The sequence below is a fragment of the Pyrus communis genome, chromosome 9 (genome assembly GCF_963583255.1).
Source record: "Pyrus communis chromosome 9, drPyrComm1.1, whole genome shotgun sequence".
Classification (NCBI taxonomy): Eukaryota; Viridiplantae; Streptophyta; class Magnoliopsida; order Rosales; family Rosaceae; genus Pyrus; species Pyrus communis.
The window spans coordinates 24,618,688-24,642,549 of record NC_084811.1 but is presented as its reverse complement, the minus strand read 5'-3'; the positions used below and the strand labels follow the sequence as shown (position 1 = coordinate 24,642,549).

The 23,862-nt window shown below is 37.8% G+C and overlaps 2 protein-coding genes across 2 annotated transcripts; one reads left to right on the top strand and one right to left on the bottom strand.

Annotated features, from left to right (window-relative positions):
- The first annotated feature begins 12,522 nt into the window (after positions 1-12,522).
- On the top strand, positions 12,523-22,114 carry LOC137745702 (uncharacterized). Its single transcript, XM_068485699.1, has 19 exons — positions 12,523-12,782; positions 14,159-14,654; positions 15,166-15,257; positions 15,837-16,001; positions 16,096-16,489; positions 17,151-17,269; positions 17,367-17,439; positions 17,522-17,742; positions 17,832-17,876; positions 17,986-18,082; positions 18,359-18,550; positions 19,125-19,204; positions 19,322-19,409; positions 20,055-20,204; positions 20,359-20,484; positions 20,831-21,001; positions 21,369-21,428; positions 21,521-21,690; positions 21,770-22,114. Exons 1-18 carry the CDS (start codon positions 12,742-12,744, stop codon positions 21,632-21,634), a joined length of 2,724 nt encoding a protein of 907 aa, XP_068341800.1. The 5' UTR covers positions 12,523-12,741; the 3' UTR covers positions 21,635-21,690; positions 21,770-22,114.
- On the bottom strand, positions 21,708-23,862 carry LOC137745703 (protein trichome birefringence-like 8). The gene is made up of 4 exons (XM_068485700.1): positions 23,451-23,862; positions 22,594-22,983; positions 22,226-22,384; positions 21,708-22,035 (listed from the first exon to the last, which is right to left on the bottom strand). The coding sequence occupies exons 1-4, from the start codon at positions 23,840-23,842 to the stop codon at positions 21,708-21,710; spliced, it is 1,269 nt and encodes a 422-aa protein (XP_068341801.1). The 5' UTR covers positions 23,843-23,862.

Sequence of the window (23,862 nt, the reverse complement as noted above, 5' to 3'; positions counted from 1 at the left end):
ATGTTTGACTTGACCGCTCGGTCGGAATTAATCGACTTATTGACACATTATACTACACTTAGCTTTGACTCGTAAAATGCAAAACCTGTATTTGATCCAAATTAATCGCTTCTACGCCCTTGCTCGGTCGGAATTATAGTCCCTGACCCATTCTGTTTTTTTTTTTTTTTTCTTTCTTCTTCTTGCTACTGTAACATATCTATAGACGAAACCAATGAAGGCTCACTGGGGGCAGATGCCCCCACTTAAGTAATTTGTTTGTTTAGTCGTAGACTACAATTATATAATATATACATGTTATCTTTAAAGAAAATATATGTATCTAATATCCAACATACATTCATTCTACTTATACTCCATATCAAATATTATATGAGCAATAGTGCTCTTGTTATGTCATTTAAACCGAAAAAACCCTCTCCCGCCTATCATATACTTATATTTTTCTCATCACTTTGCCACTTTCCACTACTATATTGAAATTTTTGTAACATTGGAATTGTGATACATCATCATTTGAAACCATCCTTAATATCATATTGAGTATAACCATACTATAATAAGGTTTTCTTAATTGTTTTCAGATGCCCCCACTAGAAGAAATTTCTAACTCCGTCCCTGAACATATCGATCTAATATATTTAAAATTTAAGTGTGTTCTCAATTTAAACTTTATTCGTTCCAGGCGAGCCTCATTTTTTTCTCTTCATCCCTCTTTATTGAGGTGCAATCTTCACTTCTCATTATTCTGTCAACTTTTCTTTGGTTTTAACTTATATTTTAAAAAATTTCTTGCTTACTTTTTACCTCATATTCGGACTTCTGACTTTATGCAACATTTTTAATTCTTCCTGTTGAATTTAGTGTTTTTCAAATTTTATGCAAATTACTCCATTTTCTCATGTTCTGAGCTCATAGTACTTACGTATTTGAGGGGCCTTCCCACAAAAAAAAAAAAAAAAAAAAAAAAAAATCTTAGCTTTATCACTTATATAATGACACGTGATATACTACTAATGTTCGGAGCACAATAAAATTTTTCTCCCCAACTAGATTACTTCCAAGTTCCAACTAACATGAAAAAGGTATACATGAAATCCTATAGAGTGTGACATCCCACATCGCCCAGGGGAGTGATGCTTAAATGTATATTCTCATCCCTACTTAGTACGAGGCATTTTGGGAGCTCACTGACTTCGGGTTCCGTAGGAACTCCGAAGTTAAGCGAGAAGAGGGCTAGAGCAATCCCATGATGAGTGACCCACTGGGAAGTTGCTCGTGAGTTCCCAAAAACAAAACCGTGAGGGAATGGTAAGCCCAAAGCGGACAATATCGTGCTACAGTGGTGGAGCGGGCCCGGGAAGTGATCCGCCCCGGGCCGGGATGCGACAATTGGTATCAGAGCCTAACCCTGACCGCGTGTGTGCCGACGAGGACGTCGGGCCCCTAAGGGGGTGGATTGTGACATTCTACATCGCCCAGGGGAGTGATCCTTAAATGTATATTCCCATCCCTACCTAGTACGAGGCCTTTTGGGAGCTCACTGGCTTCGGGTTCCGTAGGAACTCCGAAGTTAAGCGAGAAGAGGGTTAGAGCAATCCCATGATGAGTGACCCACTGGGAAGTTGCTCGTGAATTCCCAAAAACAAAACCGTGAGGGAATGGTAAGCCCAAAGCGGACAATATCGTGCTACGGTGGTGGAGCGGGTCCGGGAAATGATCCGCCCCGGACCGGGATGTGACATAAAGCATCTAATGGTACGGTGAACATTTCATGGTTGGAACCTTAATGAATACAAAAGAATTTGAATCTGGCTTACTCACAAGTTCCAAGTGGAATCTTACCCAAACTGAAAAGGTTTAGGGTAGCTTTCAAAGGGTCGAGGGTCCAAGCCAATGAGATCGAGATGATGACACCTATTTAGCTTATTTTAATCAGATAAATCATCCCTTACGTCACCGATAACCCCACCAATCTTTTTATTATACACTAATTTTTTTTATCAATGTCATAAATCATAAATCATAATCATTTTTTATTTTTTTTATTTTTATAAGAACCAACTAGTGGCTCCACCACAGCAGTCTATATTTTTTTTTAGGACCGTGAAGATTCACAGAGACATTTCAACTTTTTCTGGCCACTATCGTATGATTCTCAGTATAAAAAATCAAGCTCATGACGTGTCATGTGTAATACATGCCTAGAATTTATTCCCAACAATTAAGGCACCTTGCGGTGGTTAGGCCATAATGGCAATTCAAAATGAAAATTTTAAAGCCTTAATAGCAATTCCCTAATTTAATCCTTCTTATAAGTGGATAGGTTGAGGAGCATGTAAGATTGATTTTTAATTCCTGAGGTTGATTGATTTGTATATTCAACTATATTGAATAATACAATATAATAATTTGATAATTGTTGGCAGGCTGGCTACATCACCCTATCATCGTATTACCTTTATCTAATTCCAATACACTTTTTTTTTTTTTAGCTACGAATGGTTTATGCCTTTAATCACCCTATCATTTTCTTCATCATTTTAAAATTCTCCCCAAAAATCTAATTAATTAACGATTGTATTTTTTTGTCCAAATTAATTAACGATTATTGTCATTTAATAATACGATTTAGTAGTAAGTTTTTTTACTTGTAACTAGAAGTCTTAAGTTCGATTCTCTCCAAAGGTGAATTTAAACCACTTTATTACGGTTCGTCTATTGTGAGGCTTAAACCGTTCCTCCACTCCTTAGTGTAGTATTGTTAAAAAAAAATAGCAATTGTTTATTCATTTATATATCTCTACTAATTAATAAAACACTCATTGTCAACCAAAATCCTATGAAATTATCAGTTTAACCCTCTAATCAAAACATAACATGAATAAGAAATGTGGGGCAAAAATATAATTCCACACTTGGGGAAACAAAGGGATGCAACCATACGGTGAACACAAATATTGTAGTTAATTTATTTGTTTGTAATAATAATTAAAAAAAAAGAGGATGTTATTGACATTTCAAAATGATCAATTTGCATTTTTTTTTGTGTTCGTTTTCTTTTTTGTATTTTTACTAAATAAGAGTGAATAGCATTTTTTTTTTTAGATTGTCAGTAACACGTCTTTATTTTTATAAGTAATCGCTCCATTTTGGTGGTAACTTTTTTATATTTATACTTAATTGACAATAGGTAAGAAGCACGCTTTCGGGGAGTTGTCGAACAAAGGCAGCAGAACGTTCAAACTTGATCATTCATTTTGCATTAAAATATATGAACAAGTCATTTTCCACGGCAGTGTAGTGGTGGATCCAGGATTTCAAGATCGGGGGATCCCAAGATAAAAGTTAAAAAAAAAAAAAATTAGACTAGTTTGGTTTCATATCACTATTTTTTATTGAATTTATTTCATTGAATAATCAAAATTAATCAACTACATCAAGTGGCCCAGTGGTAAGGGTGCAGATTTCGACTCTCAAAATACAAAAAAACAAGGAGGTTCCGGATTCAAGGCTCCAAACTTGTGAGTTGCTTGATTGTGGCCAGGAGAAAGCTGAAATGCCTCTGTGAGTCTTCTAGGCCCTTAGAAGGCATGGATAACCGTGGCTTGCCACTAATTGTCCTGCTTTAAAAAAATACTAATAATCAAGATTAATCTCAAAGGTAATAAAACCAACAAATTCTCCTTGGCAACATAACGCATCAATTAATGAATCTACAAAGATCAAATTTATTAATGTAACATATATATTACAATTGGGAGTTGAGACTAGAGTCTAGGATTAAAAAACTTAAATGAATTTGGAAGAAATAAAATTAGGCATCTAGAGGTAGTGGAACGGCAAATGGTGCTAGGGAATGGGGTAACTTGAGTTTAAAGTTGGGAGGTTGCGACGGTTTGGAGGATTAAAACAAAAATTAGAAACCTCTTCTTCTTCGTTATAAGCACTGCTGCATGCACATCCATAGAGGCAACAAGCCTCTCTGCTACACCTGCCCAAATTGTTGGAGGGTCTTGAAGGTCGATCACAAGTATTTCTTTGGACTTTCGGAGGGTCCCGGGACCTTCCGGATCCCTATATGGATCTGCCCATGAGTGTAGGGTTAGAGATTGTTTGATAAAGTGGACTTCAAAACCAAATTTTTTGTTCAATTTTCAAATTTTATCGGTCGTCAAGCATTAGTTGGTTAATACATCGAGTGCCTGCTAAAGCCAGACTACCGTAGTCAACAACTCTTAATATAAATGAAGAGACATATTGGCTGTGGAAATATGTTTCCGAGTGAGTTGATCATGACCACACTTTACTGCTATGGAGATGGCGTTAGTCACATCCTGAGTGTTAACTAGGTCACATACTAGCTCAATTTACATTTGGTTTCAAGAATTTTTCGGCTTTATTATTTAGTACTACATTTTAACGATATTTTTTTTTATAAGTGAGATGTCTTTATTTTGATTCTTACCAAAAACGAAGTTGAACTACATTAGTATGGCATACTCAATTTACATTAGGTTTCAAGAACTTTCTGACTTTATTCAGGTTATTTTGTTTAAGGATTGTATGCAAAGTATAATTTTCTTACGTCTTAACAACAAAGGTGGACATTGAAATTTCCATAAATAAATGTTTACTAATAAATTAAATTTTGACTTGACAAAATTTATGTGGTGCACTTTATGAATTTCAAGAATTGCACACATAATGACTCATCAAAATTGGATGAGTTATCAAGAATGACACGCGTGAACATTTGCAACCAATTTGATCAAATTATATCAGGCCAAATCAAGTACAAAACGTGACAAATTAGTCCTAATTCGATCAAACTATATCAAGTAGGTTTATTTCCTAAATTCTAATTCAGTTAAGAGCTAAATTAAATCAATTAGTCCAAATTAAATCAAATAAAAAAAAAATCTAATTCTACAAATTATGGGATTGAAATTTGTTCTTCCAAACTAAGCTCAATTTTTTACCTATAAATACTAGGCACTTATTCATAGGGGGGAGGAGAAACAAAGTAAGCTCAATAGAAACCATAAAGCTCCCTAGCCAAAACAAACACCAAACACACAAACACTATTTTGTTCTTCATCAAGCTCGTGGAGAATCAACAAACGTAACAGATACATGTCGATTCATCCACCACCAAAGCTGAAGATCACCCCCCACGCGACACTACTTGTCGTTCCAATTTGTTCAAGATCAAACCTCGATAACGCTTTACCAAATTATATCCTGGTTCAAGATCAAGTGCTCACCACTCTTAGATCAAACTCAGTATTGGAGATCGAAATAAGAGGAATATTCGTATAAAAGAATAAACCAAAGATATTGTAACCCTCAATCCATCAATATAAATATTATTCTTATAAATGTATTTTTATGTTATTCATCGCATAAAATTTCGTGTTTACAGTGACGCTTCATTTTCATTTTTTCAAAAGGAACGTTGCTTCTATAAATCAAGTGTATTATTATTTGAGAAATGCTAAGGAGACTTCTAAAAGTGGGACACTTTAGGAACTCTCTGTGTCACATCCCGGGCTCGACTCCACCATAGCACGATATTATCCGCTTTGGGCCCCAACCACACCCTCACGATTTTGTTTCTGGGAACTCACACGAGAACTTCCCAGTGGGTCACCCATCATGGGATTGCACTCGCACGAACTCGCTTAACTTCGGAGTTCTGACGGAACCCGAAGCCAGTGAGCTCCCAAAAGGCCTCGTGCTAGGTAGAGATGAGAATATACATATAAGGCTTACAAGATCCTCACCCCTGGGCGATGTGGGATCTTACAATCCACCCCCCTTAGGAGCCCGACGTGCTCGTCAGCACACTCGCACCACACGGCAGAGTGGCTCTGATACCAAATTGTCACATCCCGGCCCAGGCCCCCACCACATCCCGGGCTTAACTCCACCGTAGCACGATATTGTCCGTTTTGGACCACGACCACGCCTTCACGGTTTTGTTTTTGGGAACTCACACGAGAACTTCCCAATGGATCACCCATCATGGGATTGCTCTCACACGAACTTGCTTAACTTCGGAGTTCCGACGGAACCTGAAGCCAATGAGCTCCCAAAAGGCCTTGTGCTAGGTTAGAGATAGGAATATACATATAAGGCTTACAAGATCCTCACCCTTGGGCGATGTAGGATCTTACACTCTGTCATCTCATATTTTTTACACAAAATATAAGATGACGGAGAGTTAACGAAAAATACCAGTTTGAGAGTCTTCTTAGCATTTCGCTTATTATTTTAAGTAAATCAACTTGGGATTGAGGTGCCTCCAATGAAATTGGCATGAATTAATTGGGATTGAACTTGTATCGCCCATATGATTAATTAATTAAGTGGGCAGTTAAGTGTCTGATAATAATAAGCGCAGCTATGGTTGGTGGTAAATATATGATACATCCATGTGCAGGTTGAATGTCAATAAACTTGTGCATATTTATATATCCATCCATGTGGTTTATCAAATTAATAGAGATTTACATATCCTTGTTATATGTTGGTGGTACCATCTCTACCACCACCTCTGCCGTCTTTATTATGAATCACTTGACTGTGACTCCTCTTCGTCATGAACAAAATAATTATGTTAAATTTGAATGGATCTCCTCACTTGATTGTGATTTCTCTCCGTCATGAAATTCAAACCTACTCATTTTAAATCCTACGGTCACCATTAGCCCATTTGGCCCATTTCACACAAACTGGGTCCGGATCTTTCTCTTTCGCTTGAACTGTTCGGATTTCTCAGTCCATCGACATTGAACTACGAGATCTGGATAGGATCTGAATTTGTTAAATTTAATTACTATAATCAACTCGCGACATAAGATTAAGGAGACAACAGATGTCAATTGACAGCGGCTATAATAGTTTAAGAACTGTGCTTAATTATTACCTTATTTTATCAGTTCATTTTTATATGCTAAGCTCTTACATGTAACGAGCTTTATTCTTTTAAGTTAATGATATACAGTCAAACGTAACTCATGTCACACTAAGATTAAACGCTAATATATGTGCAATAAGGAACAACTCTTTATATGTAAAAAACCAAGTATTTTTCGAGATTAGTTGAGATGTGAGTTTTGATTGAGAGAGCTCAACTTATTTTATGTGGGGGTTTTCTACTTGTATTTGTTAGTTCGTTGGGTTTTGGTGCTGGCATTGCTTTGCTCAGACAAGCAGTAGAGGATAAAATTCCAGGGTAGGCGTATGGGACTAGGAGAGAATGGCTTTTGGACGCTGCGAGTTTGGCCATTTACAAGGAAAAGCCCCTAGAGCAAACAAGAAGTAAACAATTCCAACGTCAAGGCAATTGAGCATCAGCAGGCAGTGACTGAAGCCTAAAGCGTACGCAAGTCCGAAGAGCTACGGTGCATGGTCACAGATACAAAAATGCGATATGATACGACACAGAGATATGTCAAATTAATAAAAAAAAATTGTTGTATGATCACAAAAGAACACAACACGACACCACGAGATACAAGAGAATACTATTGTGTCCATGCATCACGGTCAATGAGCCTTGGCTAATCGAGGTCAATGCTTCAAACTACTTTTAGGCGAATTTGATTTTTTTCTTTGAAAATTTTAAATTTTACTTTTTATACAAGTGATAGTTGGGAAAGATAAAACCGAACTCAGAACCTCGAGTTATTTTTAAAGGTGAGAATGCAGTTAGAACAATTACCTTACAAAGTCTCTTATTTTATTTTATTTTATTTTTTTATAGAGGATCAGTTGGTGGTTTCGTCACGATAATTCACCACTTTAAGAGCCGAAAAGACTCACAGAAACATTTTAATCTCTCTTTACTACCATTGTGCCATTAAGTTACAAAGTCTAATTAATCGTGATGAGAAAGTCAACGTCTTCCAAAGATTGGGTTTACTTCAGTGAAAGATGCTCGTCTGACCAAGAACCTTATAGAAAACAAGGGAACATAGCAAGATTAATTAATTACTAAATCAGATTTCATGTCTCCCTAATGACTCAAAAATAAAATAAAATAATATATATAATATTAGCACTTGGAAAAGAAAAAAAGTACGTTCCAATATATATTCACAATTTGATTGGATTGTGTAGGTTCACTTATTAATAATGCATTTATATGCGCCGATTTGAAGACCATTGCTATGCAAATGAATTATAGTTATATTGAATTATATAAAGTGAATGACATTTGAGTTTTAGTTATATCCTAATGGATACAATGTTGTGTTTATCTCTATGCGTTCTAAATAAAAAAACTACAGCTTCCCAATTTTTTGCCGTTGTTTTCAAGTTTGAAACGAGGAAACAAAGTAGCCCATGTCGTGACTGCTTCTAGAGAGAGAGAGAGAGAGAGAGAGAGTTTCTTAGAGCATATCCTAATAAGATGTCAAAATTTAAACATAAACTTAAATGGGTGGTGCTATTCATTATCCACACATTCATTTTCACTTCTCATATATCTCTCTCAATTTTCGACTATCAGATTAAATGAAATGTAGAAGATCCATGGTTAAAAATTAACAATGGTGTACTTGAGGTAAAAGGGGTGTGAATAACACTACCCAATTTAAATTTGAAGCCTATGTGCCACTTTGACGTTTTTTAAAATTTTGCTCTCTAATCAATATGTCAAATTAAATTATTATTTTATTACATTAAACTATTATATTCAATTTTTTTAAATAAAAAAATCAATAAAATGCATTTAATAATCAACTAAAAACATTTGAACCTATTGTCAAATTTGGCAGCAAGGGTGAAGGCTACCAATCTATGTCATGCCACATCAGATTTAACTTTTTAGTTGAAAAAATATTATTGCTAATTTTTTTACTATTAGTGCTTATTTAGGTATTTTGACGTCTTCTTTGGAAATGCTCTTATAAGATAGTTCTAAGCCGCTTTTTGGCTTCTTTGATATCGTTGTTGCAAATGTTAATGTATTTCGAGCTTAATAAAATTATTTTCCTTTTGTTTCCCTAGACAAACAAAATTTCACATGCAGGATAATGTAAGTTAAGAAACTCGAAGAATAATAAAAACCAAAATAAAGACACGTTTTTTTTTTTGAAAAAAGATATGTTTATTTTGGCAAGGAAGGTGAAAGCCTACGCATAATGTAAGCAAGACTTCCATGTTAGGATTAAGATAATGATCCGGGCTCGACTCCGTCGTAGCACAATATTGTTCGTTTTAGGTCCCGACCATACCCTCACAGTTTTGTTTCAGGGAACTCAGATGAGAACTTCCCAGTGGATCACTCATCCTAGGAATGCTCTCGCCCCCAACTCGCTTAACTTCAGAGTTCTGATGGAACTCGAAGCCAATGAGCTCCCAAAATGCCTCGTGCTAGTTAAAGATGAGAATATACATATAAGGCTTAAAGGATCCACTCCCCTGGGCAATGTGGGATGTTACAATCCACCCCTCTTAGGGGCCCGACGTCCTTGTCGGCACACCACGACCAGGGTTAGGCTCTAATACCAAATTGTCACACCCCGACCTGGGCCCCCACCACATCCTGGGCTCGACTCTACCGTAGCACGATATTGTCCGCTTTGGGCCCCAACCACACCCTCATGGTTTTGTTTCTGGGAACTCGCATGAGAACTGCCCAGTGGGTCACCTATCCTGGGATTGCTCTCGCGCAAACTCGCTTAATTTCGGAGTTCCGATGGAACCCAAAGCCAATGAGCTCCCAAAAGACCTCATGCTAGTTAAAGATGAAAATATACATATAAAGCTTAAAGGATCCACTCCCCTGGGCGATGTGAGATGTTACAATGGAAGCTGTGTATATTAGTCAAATATCTCATATTTGATTTTGGTTAATTATTGGATATGATACAACAACTAAGTTGCTTTAATTAAAAAGCACAACTAAATGCAATAATGTCACAACAGTTAGGATTTAAAAACTCAAGATGTGAGTTTTTTTTGCCAAAAGTTGGATTAATATTAAATATGAATCAAAATGTTTACATCAGATGTCAAAGTGTTAAACAACCACTCTGGTTCAAAATCATCCCAAGAATGACTACCCCCCATACGCACGACATAAGATGCCACCATATGTCCAGCCCCATTATAGGCATGAGGAGCATATAAAAACTCAATAGCTTAAAATTGTTGCTTTAAAATACTTATATCCCACAAGATACCATCCAAAACCGCCTTCGGTTGTATACGGCCATGAATCATATCAATAAGAACCTGGGAGTCAGTCTCTAATTGTATAGAGGTAAAGCCTCTCTCCACACAAGCCACCAAAGCCGCCCACATTGCTTTCGCTTCCGCCATAATACTTGAGACACAAGGAATTTATCCAATACCACCAACACCATTGAAAATGCTGACAAAATCCCTAGCCACCCACCCAACACCACATATACCTGTCTGACTACACCAAGCACCATCACAATTAATTTTAAGAGTTCCAAAAGGTGGCTTGATCCACCCGTGAGAGCCCTCTCTTCTCACTTGCTGCCCACGGGGAGATTGTTGCACCTGTGCTTCGTCACATATCACCAACTTCTCCCATTGTTGTTTAAGTAATTGTATAGCGACACGGGGTTTTATTGCAACCTTCTCAAACACCAAGCTGTTACGACATTTCCATATCCTCCATAGACCAACAACCACCCATCACATCAGTTCACAAGCTTCCCCCTCCTTACCATATTTTGCATATAACCACTTCCAACATTCCAAAAAATCACCCCCTGCCACCATAGCTACATCTAATTGAAGCGGGGAACCAAACCAAAAAGCACGGGCAAATGGGCATCGAAAGAAAATATGTACTTGTGTTTCCACCTCATCTTCACAAAAAGGACAAGTATTCTCCAAACGAATCCCCCGCCGCTGTAAGTTTATACGCACTGCCAAAATGTTCCTACACCCCTTCCAAATAAAAAAACATAATTTTGGTGGAACCTTCAATCTCCAAATGTCCCTCCAAACCACATCCCTATTATCAACCATACTAGACTGACCCACACATTTCCGTCCGAGCTCACCTTTCTTATTCATTTCTTGCGCCACCATATACCCAGACTTTACCGAATATACTCCATTTCTTGTATGATGCCACACCAATCAATCCGGACATCTAAACTGACTAAGTGGCATACTTAAAATTGTCCGAGCTTCGTCTTCACTAAAACATAACTCAATCACCTCTCACTTCCACTTACCCCTTCGAAAAGTCTTTGGTATAGGCAACCAAAAGTCATTTACAATTTGAATACACCTTCCATCCCCCACCCGCCATCGTACACCCGCCTTCAAAATTTTCCTTCCCTGTAAAATCCCTTTCCAACCCCAAGATGTACCTCTCCCCACTGGTGCATCCATAAATGATGAAGAATGGTAGTATTTAGCTTGAAGTACTCTAGCCAAATTTGAATCTGGATTACAGATGAGCTGCCACCCCACCTTAGCTAGCATAGCTAAATTAAAATCAATAATCTCCTTAAACCCAAGACCACCAAACACCTTTTTTGCGACTTTGTTCCAAGTCATCCAATGAATACCCTTTTTTATCCTTTGATCCCTCCACCAAAATCTTGCAATAACTTGTTCAATTTCCTTTTCCAATTGGATAGGCAATTGAAAACATGACATGGTATATATAGGTAGAGCAGCCGCAACAGTTTTAATCAAAACCTTTTTCCCAGCCACCGACAAAAAAGGTGTGAGTTGGCACCTATAACATTTCTTATAAAATTGGATGGGTGAGTAACGCATAAGACATGTCCTTGGGTGGGCAACAAAAGTTGAAGATAGCTGCTAATACCCCATAGGCTGAGTAGCAAAATAAGGAATCTACTCGTGGAAGGGCTCGAATCTGATTAGCTAGTTGGTGAGGTTACCGATGTGATGATCAGTAGCTGGTCCGAGAGGATGATCAGCCATACTAGGACTGAGACACGGCCTATACTCCTACAGGAGGCAGCAGTGGGGAATTTTCTGCAATAGGAGAAATCTTGACGGAGCAATGCTGTGTAGAGTTAGAAGGCCTACAAGTCGTAAACTTCTTTTTGTGGATAAGAAGCAAGACGGTATCTGGGGAATAAACATCGGCTAACTCAGTGCCAACAATCATGATAATATAGAGGATGCAAGCGTTATCCGAAATGATTGGGCGTAAAGTGTCTGTAAGTGGCTTTTTAAGTCCGCCATTAAATCCCAAGGCTCAACCTTGGACAGGCTATGGAAACTACCAAGGTGGAGTACGATAAGGGCAAAGGGTATTTCCGGTGGAGCGGTAAAATGCGTAGAGATTGGAAAGAATACCAAACGGTTTGAGCTTACATATCATAAACGACAATGGTTGAAAAAACAATAACGCAAAAGCCCATGTTTATTCATCTAGATAAAAAGGCCCAGTAAAGGCCCATTGGGCCAAAGGATGGTTGCACTAGGTGCTTTCAACAAAAAATGAATTTGGAGAGATCCTGAGAGCCAGCCAACAATCTGTTATGTGATCGCACCTGTCTCCACGTCTGCGGATAATTCCCGTTTGCCACGTCACCTTTTCTTCTTCTGTGTACGCAAACAACCCAGACAGCCCCCGCCCAACTGAGAAGAGAATCCAAAAGCATTCTTCCCCCAATAATTTTCTGACTTTCTCGCCATTTTCGCGGTGGTTTTCTCGGCAACCAAACAAGTTTTCCCTCCAATTTTTCATCTCTCAGCTGTTACATGGCCACTAAACTGTACCACAACGGTTTTCTATCTCCAAGGTGCTCCACTTCTCTTTACATTTTCTTTGCGCGGCATTTTTTTTTCTTCCGATTTTAATTTTGGCAAATTTAATTTCTAGGATTTTAGGGTTTCTGAGGTTTCGATATCGATTACGAACTGGAATTGTGATGTTTAATTGTGTGAATTGCGGTATATCAATGGTTGGGTAGTGATAAGCTGAAGTAGAGAAGAAGTTAAGAATTTGACATGTCGTTGAATGTTGGTTTATTTTGATTTAATCTAATTTAATGTGAGTTGTTCAATGCTTCTGAGCAGTAGGAAGATAAGTATTTGGCATGTCGTTGAATGTTGGTTTATTTTGATTTAATCTAATTTAATGTGAGTTGTTCAAATTTCAATGCTTCTGAGCAGTAGGAAGTTAAGCATTTGGCATGTCGTTGAATGTTGGTTTATTTTGATTTAATCTAATTTAATGAGTTGTTCAATGCTTCTGAGCAGTTGGAAGATAAGAATTTGATGTGTCGTTGAATGTTGGTTTGTTTTGATTTAATCCAATTTAATGTGAGTTGTTCAATGCTTCTGAGCAGTAGGAAGATAAGCATTTGGCATGTCGTTGAATGTTGGTTTATTTTGATTTAATCTAATTTAATGTGAGTTGTTCAATGCTTCTGAGCAGTAGGAAGTTAAGCATTTGGCATGTCGTTGAATGTTGGTTTATTTTGATTTAATCTAATTTAATGAGTTGTTCAATGCTTCTGAGCAGTAGGAAGTTAAGCATTTGATGTGTCGTTGAATGTTGGTTTGTTTTGATTTAATCCAATTTAATGTTAGTTGTTCAATTCTTCCGAGCAGTAGATGATGTAACAAGTCAAGAATTTTGATTTCGTTTTGTTGGGTCGTTGCAAAAAGTGAGAATGTATTCCTTCTAGCAGATGAGTTTTGAATTGGAACCGTTCTGCATCGTCTGTAAATTGTATTGTATTATGTTATGCTGATAAACAACAACAACAACAACAAAGCCTTATTGCGGTAAGTGGGGTCGGCTCTATGAATCCTAGAACACCTATGCACTCGATTTTGCGCCAAGTCTTTTGTTAGCGCCAAGTACTCCATGTCTTTGCTTAGAGTCTCTTTCCAAGTCTAGGTATTCCTCTACCCCTTATTCCCTGAGCCTCTGTCTCATAATTGCATATGCTAACTAGAGCATCCATAGGTCTTTGGTTCACATGTTATCCTTATACTTTTCAAAAATTGGAGTTGATTATGTGGTTTTTGGATTTTTGTGTGTTTATGTACTGGCTTGACAACCTTGAAGTGCGTATTGTTTTGCTATTAAATGTTAGCACTAGCACTAGCACTTTGGAGTCTTATGTTTTATTTGTTTGTTTCTTATTGTTGTGCTTGGTACTTGCAGCTCCTCAAATCCATGGAATTTGCTTAAACTAGCTAGAATACATGATTCCTGCAACAAAGTGGTTGATTTGGATCACCTATTAAGTAACTGGGCTTATTCAAAGAGAAGGTGCCTTATAAGATTTTCTGTGTTAGAGCACAGTAATTGTTACAGTCTTAATCTCCGAGCAGAGGGCAATAGGAAACACTGTCTACATTCTCTAAAATCTAGAAGAATGGATAGCCTGGTTCCACTTGCATCTGCTGATGATGGTGTTACGGTCAATGGGAGTCCCCAAGCTAGCACCAGTAGGGATGTTGAGGAGATAAAAGTCAAGCTTAATCAATCATTTCAAGGTGAAGATTCTAGTGATGGACTTGTCCAATTTTTACATGAAGCAGCCAGGGTTTTTGAGTTAGCCATGAAGGAACAGGGTTCATTGTCAACATCTTCTTGGTTTTCAACTGCATGGCTTAGCGTAGACAGAAACGCCTGGCTCAAAACACTATCTTATCAGGTTGTCATGAACTTTAGAATGTCTTTGTTAAGGCCACAACATGCATGCACCATCTTATGATTCGCTGCATGCTACTACTATTCTTGGAAAAGGAAAACACTTGTTAATTTTTTGTAATTGAGATTATGCATGAGTAAACTCAAAAGTCCTTCCTACTTGGTTTATGCCAGTCTCATAGTGTTATTGAACTTGTTCTTCACTTCCAGGTTGTGTCTCGCATAGCATGACTTTCACACTTATCCTGTTGAATCAGTAATTTAGTAGAAGTTTAATCATTTGTAAAGTAAGACTGGTATTTCATGTTTCTGCAAGGAATACGAGTCTTATTAGCTTATCCATTATCTTACCCTATATCATGAAATCTACTTGCCTTATATTATATATGGAACTGGTTTAACCTTCTTCAAGGTCATTTTTGTGGGACTAATTTGATGGGTATTACTGGTGAACCTTTTTAGCCAATTATTTTGCATCGATTCATAATTCTCAATATCCGGAGTTGATTTCTCAGGCTTCAGTGTATTCCTTATTGCAAGCAGCGAGCGAGATTGCATCTCGAGGGGATGGTGGAGACAGAGACATAAATGTTTTTGTCCAAAGGAGGTATTACATTACTTGTATTTCAGAAATTAATGTTTAGAAGTTGACTGACTAGAAGCTTGTCCTATCAGTTTTCTAGCTAGTCCATTCAAACTGTTTACCTGCCAGTGCTGCTAATAAGGATGTATTTTTTAAACTTGGGCTTTCAGTATGAGTCTCTTCCTCTGTATTGATCTAAGGACGTTTGACAGTTTCTCACTTCAATAAAAATGGCATACTTTGATCTCTTTTACAGACAGTTGTAATTAGGTGAGTTTTAAATATCAGCTTCAACCACCTTACTTTCTTATGGCGTTTACTGCTTGTGTACACGAAACAAATTTATGTTTTTAAACCGAAAATTGAGTGGACTAATTTTTCAACGTGAAAGTGGAAAATTTGTGCTCTGATTTGTTTGTCAGTATTGGAAAACTAGACTTAGGACTTTGAAATTTCAGTTATGTGTTTCATTCATGCAAAAGTCAAATGTAACTGATGCTTTCTTTCTTTCAACTTTTGGTTGCTTATAGATTTATTAGCCCTAATATTTCCTTTTATTTTGGTTTAATATTTTCAATATGTTTAATTAGTTCATTGATGCAGTTTATTAAGAGAATCTGCTTCCCTTGAGAGCTTAATCCGGGATCAACTATCAGCCAAGCAACCTGAAGCTTATGAGTGGTTTTTCTCTGAGCAAGTGCCATTGGTGGTAACATCCTTTGTTAATTATTTTGAAGGCAACCCACGCTATACTGCTGCAACCAATTTGTATGTTATCATCTATTGTTTAGTGTGTATATTAATTTTTCTAGATGGATCTGAAGATTATGTAGATTTAATGCTGCATTCAATCTGCTTCCAGGTCTAGCAAGGGAACACACTTGGGGTCTAGCAATGCTAGTGACATATCTCTCCTCATGCTTGCACTGACATGCAATGCCGCAATTACAAAACTTGGGCAAGCAAAAGTTTCTTGCCCTCATTTCTTTTCGACAATCCCAGATATAACCGGTAGATTCATGGACATGCTGGTTGATTTTGTTCCTATACACCAGGCTTATCTTTCTATAAAGGATATAGATCTGCACAGGGAGTTCCTTGTTCATTTTGGTCCTCGAGCTGCAGCATGTAGAGTAAAAATTGATCAAGGTTCAGAAGAAGTTGTTTTCTGGGTGAATCTTGTACAGAAGCAGCTGCAGCGAGCTATAGATAGAGAGCGAATATGGTCGAGACTAACAACATCTGAAAGTATTGAGGTAACCTCAGGGACAATGTTTAGGCTTGTGACCCTTCCCATAGGCTGCTTATTGATTGGAAGTTCACAATAGAAACTGTTTTGAAGCTAACAGACTTGCAGGTTAAGAGGGGTGTAATGCATAAGTGTAAGTCATGAATGTCAGGCTTATCATCCTTATAATATTATATCAACTGTAATGGAGCCAGCATAAAAGTATTACTCACCAGTATGTGCTCTTTTTGTGACAGAACTGTCTAATTAGGAAATCTGAGATTGTAACAGGGGAACATGGAGTTTTAAGTTGCCGTTCCTACTATATTTCTCATAAGTGTTGAGCTTGGTATGTGCAACATTTGACTTAATGGTCAAACCATTGAATATGTAGAACATACTTGATACTCCACTCAGGAGCTCCTTTAAGAGACATGAAGGTTGGCCAGTCAAAATAGTAGGAGAATAAATATAAAGATGTGGCGAAATAGGACGAAATTAATATAGAAACTGGATAATGAAATTGCTTAAGTCTTTTTGAAAAAGTGAGAAGAAAGGCCTTATCTTTATGATATCTATAATAGATGATTACTTATATATATTGGGGCTTGTGAGCCTTTATGTATATGTGGTTGCAAAGCTGTACTATGTTGATGCTGTAATTGTCGGCTAATACTGAATTAGTGTAGGTATTGGAGAGGGATCTGGCTATATTTGGATTCTTTATTGCCTTGGGTAGAAGCACGCAGTCCTTTCTATCGGCAAATGGATTTGATGTGTTAGCTGAACCGATTGGAGGCTTTGTTAGGTATACCTGGTTTTTTTGACAGATGATACATAAGTTTGTAAGTGCTTTCTTGGTTTGGTTGTGGTCCTTGTGGATTTAATATTTTCAATATGTGCAGGTTCTTGATTGGGGGCAGCATCTTATACTATCCTCAGCTTTCATCAATAAGTTCTTATCAATTGTATGTAGAGGTTAGCATGTGTTGTCATAACTATCTTGTGGATACTCTTTTGTGGTTTAAATACGATATCTAATGATGCGTAAATTCCACAGGTAGTCTGTGAAGAGCTAGACTGGCTTCCATTTTATCCAGGCATTTCAGGCACCCCAAAACAATCACATGGGCATAAAAGTAAATGGGAAGGACCTCCCAATTATGAAGCAATTCCCCAAGCCTTAGAAGTATGTTTTCAGTGGATGCAGAGTTTTATCAAATACAGTAAATGGCTGGAGGACCCTTCTAATGTTAAGGCAGCGAGATTCTTGTCTAGAGGGTATGCAAAACATGTGGTGCATAGTGATTGAACCGTAAATGGCTTCATTTTTTTTGAAAAATGGGTTTTTTTCTGTCTTCAATGGTTAGGCACAACAAATTGGTGGAGTGTATGGAAGAACGCGGTATATTAAAGTAAGTTAATGAATATAGCAATATCATCTCTCTCTCTCTCTCTCTCTCTCTCTCTCTCTCTCTCTCTCTCTAACACACACACACACCCCCCTTTTAAACTGCGATGCAGGAATGAAAATATGAAAAGCTATAGCAATAACATTGCTGAGAGGACTAGGCCTAGAACTCGTCCACCAGCTGGGAAAGAATTGGATACTTTTGACAAGGTGCGCTTGTTCCCCTTTATGTTGTGTTCATTGCAAAGTGCAGTATAATTATGCAATTTTTTGTCAGTTTTTACCCCACTATTTCTCCATATACCCTTTTGGGTTACTCATGCATAAATGGTCCTTTTGGGTTACTCATTCCTTTCAATACTTAGCACCTCAAACGAAAGCTATTTAACAGTCCTTTTGTTGGGCAATATTTGGGATAGTACTGGGGCCACATAGGAACTTGTTGAATGCCTCTGATCGTTTTGTGGAATTGGCATTTGGTGTCAGGCCTTGGAGAGTGTTGAAGAAGCCGTGATAAGACTAGAAAAGTTGCTTCAGGATTTACATGTGTCAAGTTCGAACTCAGGAAAAGAGCATATAAAAGCTGCTTGTTCTGACCTTGAGAAGATAAGGAAGCTTAAAAAAGAGGCTGAATTTCTGGAGGCATCTTTCCGAGCAAAAGCAGCTTCTCTTCAGCAGGTTTTTTTTTTTTTTTTTTTTTTTTTTTGTTCATATGATGATTGTAATGTTTTGATCACCAACACACCATTCAACCAATTTATTACTTAATAGTTAGTGAACTTTGCAGGGTTTTTTCGTTTTTTTTTCCCTTTTCAATTTATTCAGATTTTCTACGTATAGAAGTCAAAGTACATGTTCATTATTGGACTTTTTTTTTTTTCTTCATCTTTTTCTATAACAGATAGATGTCTTGGCTCCTTGATGTTGGCATAGAAGATATACGTTAATAATTAGCCACAAAGTATCTTATAGTTATAGGTGAATGTATTTGAGAGATAACTCAAGGATGTAAACCACCAATTGTGATGGGGCTTTCCTGCATTTTTAGATTATGTTGTTTGGCTTCCTCTCAAATTTACCTACTGTATCTTATAAGTTGCTCTGTTCAGACCATGCATTATAATTGTAGATTTCCCGTATGCTAAGCTCCATTCTTAGGTTCACTCGTATATTTATTTATGAGACATTTTACCCTCATTGGATTTTGTGAATTCTGACTTGTATTAGTTGTACTTTCGTTCTTGTCATCCAGGAAGGTAATCGCTCCCAGTCTTCTACTAACAAGCAGCAACAGTTCTTTAAAAGGAAAAGTAGAAAGAATGGGGGCAATAGGTATGAAGCTTAAGTTCTTATATATTATGAAGCTTTTATTATTCCATATGACTTAGCTCTTTTTTGCCTTTTGGTTGTATTCTGATAAGCACATCTCATTTCAAAATTTATTTCTAGAGCTGTCAGTAACGCTCGCAGTTTGTGGAGCTCCTTAATTCGCTGTCCAACTGGAAAGCCCAATCATGAGTTGATTGGGGATCAATCTGTATGGCCCATCTTCACAAGGATTTCATTGACTTTTACATAGTTTTGCGCTATCTAATATCCAAATGTATTAACTTTTAACTGGAACTTTTGTATCTAAAATAAGATTGTGTATGCAGCTGGCTCAAATTTAGATCTGTTTTGACCAAGAGTTAACAACACTTAATGTTACTCTGACATGTTTTTTTCGGTTAGGGCAAGGTCATTAATAGAACACTCAGGTTGAATTTGCCACTAGCAGTGTTTCTTTGCATTAGCATGATAAATACTTTGGGTTCGTAGCTGGTTCTCTTAGCAGCCCTGTGTTATATTATTTTGTGTTCCTTCCTTTTGTAGTCCTTATAAAAATGCGTTTGAGAAGTTAGGTTTCAATTATTGACTTGTGGTTTCCTAGTCTGTCTTGTTGTCCATTAATAGGAAGATAGAATAGCTGTGGCATGAAAAAAAAGCACCATAATGGCATGTGCTTAGCTTTTGAGTGCCGAGAATCCTTTATAACTGACTTTTTGGCATTCTCATTTATGAGATGGTTCCCTGTTGCTATTGCCTCACTTGATTCAGGAGCATGTATCTATTTTGTTGTTGGAAATTGGAAATGTGCAATATCTCAAACCAAGTTGCTTAATCTTTGCATCCTTTAATACAGGATAATGAACTTATTGAGCAGAGTGCTTCAAGTATTGAATTTGAAGAGCCAGAATCAAATAAGATCCAGCGTTTTGAACTTTTACAGAATGAGCTGATAGAACTTGAAAAACGGGTGCAAAGGAGTGCTGATCAATCAGAAAATGAGGAGGTAAAATCTCACACTGCGTGCAACTTGATACCATATTATTCGGGAGAAAACAAAAAGAAAGAAATTGACCAGTAAACAATTCCTACTTCAGACTGTCATTTGAACTCTTACTGGTTTAAGAAATTTTTATGTTGCTATGGATTTTTTTAATCAGGATCTTAAGTCTGTTGATGATATTCCTAACTATGAGGATGATGTCGGAGCTGCTCAACTACTCCGGGTTCAGAAGAAAGAGAATGTCATTGAAAAATCGATTGACAAGCTAAAACAAGCCAGCACGGTATGAAAAATGGTGACCGTTGATAACTCGTTAGACATTGTTGACCTACACTTGGGCCAAGAAAATTAGGGGGGAAAAGGAACTTCAATGTTGGTTTTGCTCCAATTGTTTAATACTTTGACTAGAAAATCATTCAGAATGAGGACCACGCCTCCTTTAACCGCATATTTTAGTTGCCACCGAACCAATTAGGATATAGGATATCTATTAATGGCCTGTGGACGTCTTCATTATTTTTTGTACTTAATTATGAGCAGGATGTCGACTCTTACTTTTAATATAGGAGGACTTCTCCACAGCTCGTAATTTCCTTTTCATTTTGTTTCATCTCAAAATTGATGAGCAGGATGTGTGGCAAGGAACTCAATTGCTAGCTATTGACGTTGGTGCTGCTATGGGGTTGCTTAGAAGGGTCTTGATTGGAGATGAACTGACAGAAAAAGAAAAGAAAGTTCTACAGAGAACTCTGACCGACTTAGCATCAGTTGTTCCTATCGGTGTTTTAATGCTTCTTCCAGTGAGAATTCTTCCTTGTATATTTTATTCTGGCCAAAAAACTTATAAAATGATAGGATTCTCATCATAGTTCTTCATCCAGCTAATGTGGTTTATCATTTGAGGGGGTTTATGGTCATATAACAAGGTGTGCTTCGGATATTCTGTTTATGTTGCATTGTTGTGCCATTACAAGTGAATAACGTATATACCGTTCCTTTGATATGGTGGAAGGGGGTTCATAATTGGCTTTAAGTATCTTCAAGCGAAGAAAAGAAATAAAAATGAATTTGTACCTTGAATTAAAAATTGAACAATTTCGCTGTTTTGCCTAACACTTTTTCTAAACCCTATTGGAACTTAACATAGAGATAACTTGTGTCTCGCAGGTCACTGCGGTTGGACATGCAGCAATGTTGGCTGCTATTCAGAGATATGTACCAGCTCTGGTATGTGGCTTTTAGTTCCAAGAGTTTCATTTCCTTCACTCTTCATGAGAACCAAACTTGTGTTTGTTAACGTGCTAATGCTTCTTTGACAGATACCATCAACATATGGTCCAGAAAGGTTGAATCTCTTGAGGCAGGTTGAGAAACTGAAGGAAATGGAAAGCAGTGAAGACAGTTCCAACGAAAATGTGGAGGAACTAGCCTGAATAGAAGCCAATGCTGATTATGTACGGTTGTCTGTAAATAAATTCTCAAATCTGAGGTATGCCAACATTTTCTTTACTTGGTTCTGAATCCTTTTGCCAGTAGAGTAGCGTAAATAAGTTCATTCCATGTGTCAGGCACTCCGGGTAAGCACCAGTGGCTGCAGTCTTGTGGAGCATCAGCCGGAGTTCCTGGCTCACGATACTTTGAGGGGTGACCATCCTTCCTGAAGTCTGTTAGATACGTGATGTTTAAGAACTGGACCTTCCAGTTTTCGTATTCCAACTGTTTGATTGATTCAGAAAGGTAGAGATTATTCACTGGGTCAGCTGCAAGATTTTTGTAGTCTGTTTCTGGCTCCGAATAGGTATCACACCCACAACCTTCATTCCATGTGCCGTTCCTGCAACTTCGCATGTTAAAACCTCATCGATTCATTAACCATCAATTCCTTACTTTTACGCCATGTTTGGCAGCAACTATTAAGGAACAGCAAGTTGTAAACTCACCAAGTTACACTAATTGCCTATCATTCTTTTGGTTTGAAGTATGTAATTGGAAGTTTTCATAGTCAGAAAGCTGTTGATACTTGCCTGTAATGCACCGGAGAGAAGCTTCGGAAGAAAACCCGAGTCCGTCGAGGGTCTAAATTCTTGAGCACCCAAGATTTCCAGGTTTGTATAGACCTCCTGAATGCTTCCATCGCTCCCATTGTCAAATTCACTTTGCCGTCTTCCTCAAAGTAGCAGCCCCTGAAACACAAGACGGCCAGTTGTGAAGAGATAACGAAAAATGAGTAAATTAACGGTTTGACTTATGTTGTTAAATTGTTAATCTAGATCACTGATAAGGTGCAACCCTTTTTAGATGTGTGGAAGATTAATAATCCAACAACATAACATGTCAAATATCTAGACTGGAAACACAGGAGCGAGTTTAAGGAACTAGCTAGTGTTTGTACATCTTTGCTGTTTTGCCTTCGTTCCACCAGTGCCCCGCACTGAAAACTAGAACATCTGCTCCAACCCAGTGTTTGGAGTACCAATGGAATTGATCGAGCTTAACTGTGGTCCTGACCTGGTTTGGTGAATTTTTGGGTGGGTGTCCCACAACCACAAGGAAGGGTGCCCTATAATATTCCACTGTGAGGTTGTAGTCCTGGAACCGCATCGACAGAAAACCCTTGTGTTTTGTTATGGGGTTCCCATTCACTTCATAGATTCTGGACTTGTTGGACGCCCCTTCTGCAAGCATGCATAGCATGGATTCCCACTGGTTCCTTCCGATGGAGTCGCCGGCAAACACTATCCGTCCGTTTCTGCTTCTTTCCAAGAAGTCGCTTGCGTTAAATCTGAGATCATGGGAAGGAAGAAGAAAATCTCTTTGATTAGGTTCCTTGATTTTCTCCGTCCATCAAATTATCACTAATTTCTATTAAGCACTAATTAACCTTTGAAATCAATCTCTTAAACTACCAGATTAGGACATCATTTGCTTGATTAGCTCTTCTTATTAGCACTATAGCAGCTCAAAATCTTTCACTCTTTAATTTAGGGTAGAGAGCAAAAATCAAACTTTTGTTACGAGTGCGAGCGTAAGTGCTCTACCACATGAAATAGAAACCCGCACTCCGAAAAAATCTACATTTTAAAGTTAAATCACAAAAATGTCCTAGTACAGTTACTTTTACGTTCAGTTCTAAGGACTATTCTACTCCTAATGGTTATATGGTTTCAAGGGTTTAACCTAAAATGTATGCATGGCAGTGTGCAGTATCATGCAAAACCAAGCCTTCTGAAAACTACACTACAAACTCACCTCAAAACATCACAGCCAGCCGGTTGCCACCGCCATCTCCGATAACCTTCATCTTTTCGACCACTCTGGCTGCACCTGAAGCCAGGGTCAAGAAACGGGCAGTTCTCGGTGTAGGACTGAAGCGGATGAGTCTTGTCGCGGACCCATCTGCCGTAGGAATAATCACAAGTTCCTGGAGGCAACTTGTGATTATTTTTGGGTAGGATTTGGGATAAGAAACCCAAATGATCGGATAGAAACTGAGAGTCGAATGGGGTTACGAGACTGAGAATAAACAAGGAAGAAACTAGGAGAAGGAAGAAAGAGATTGCGTAACGAAGTTCTGTTCTCATTAGAAATGAAAAGGGGAAATTTTGGAGCTTCTGAGGTTGATGAGATTGTTGGAGATCCATTGGAAGAGATTCGGAGAAAC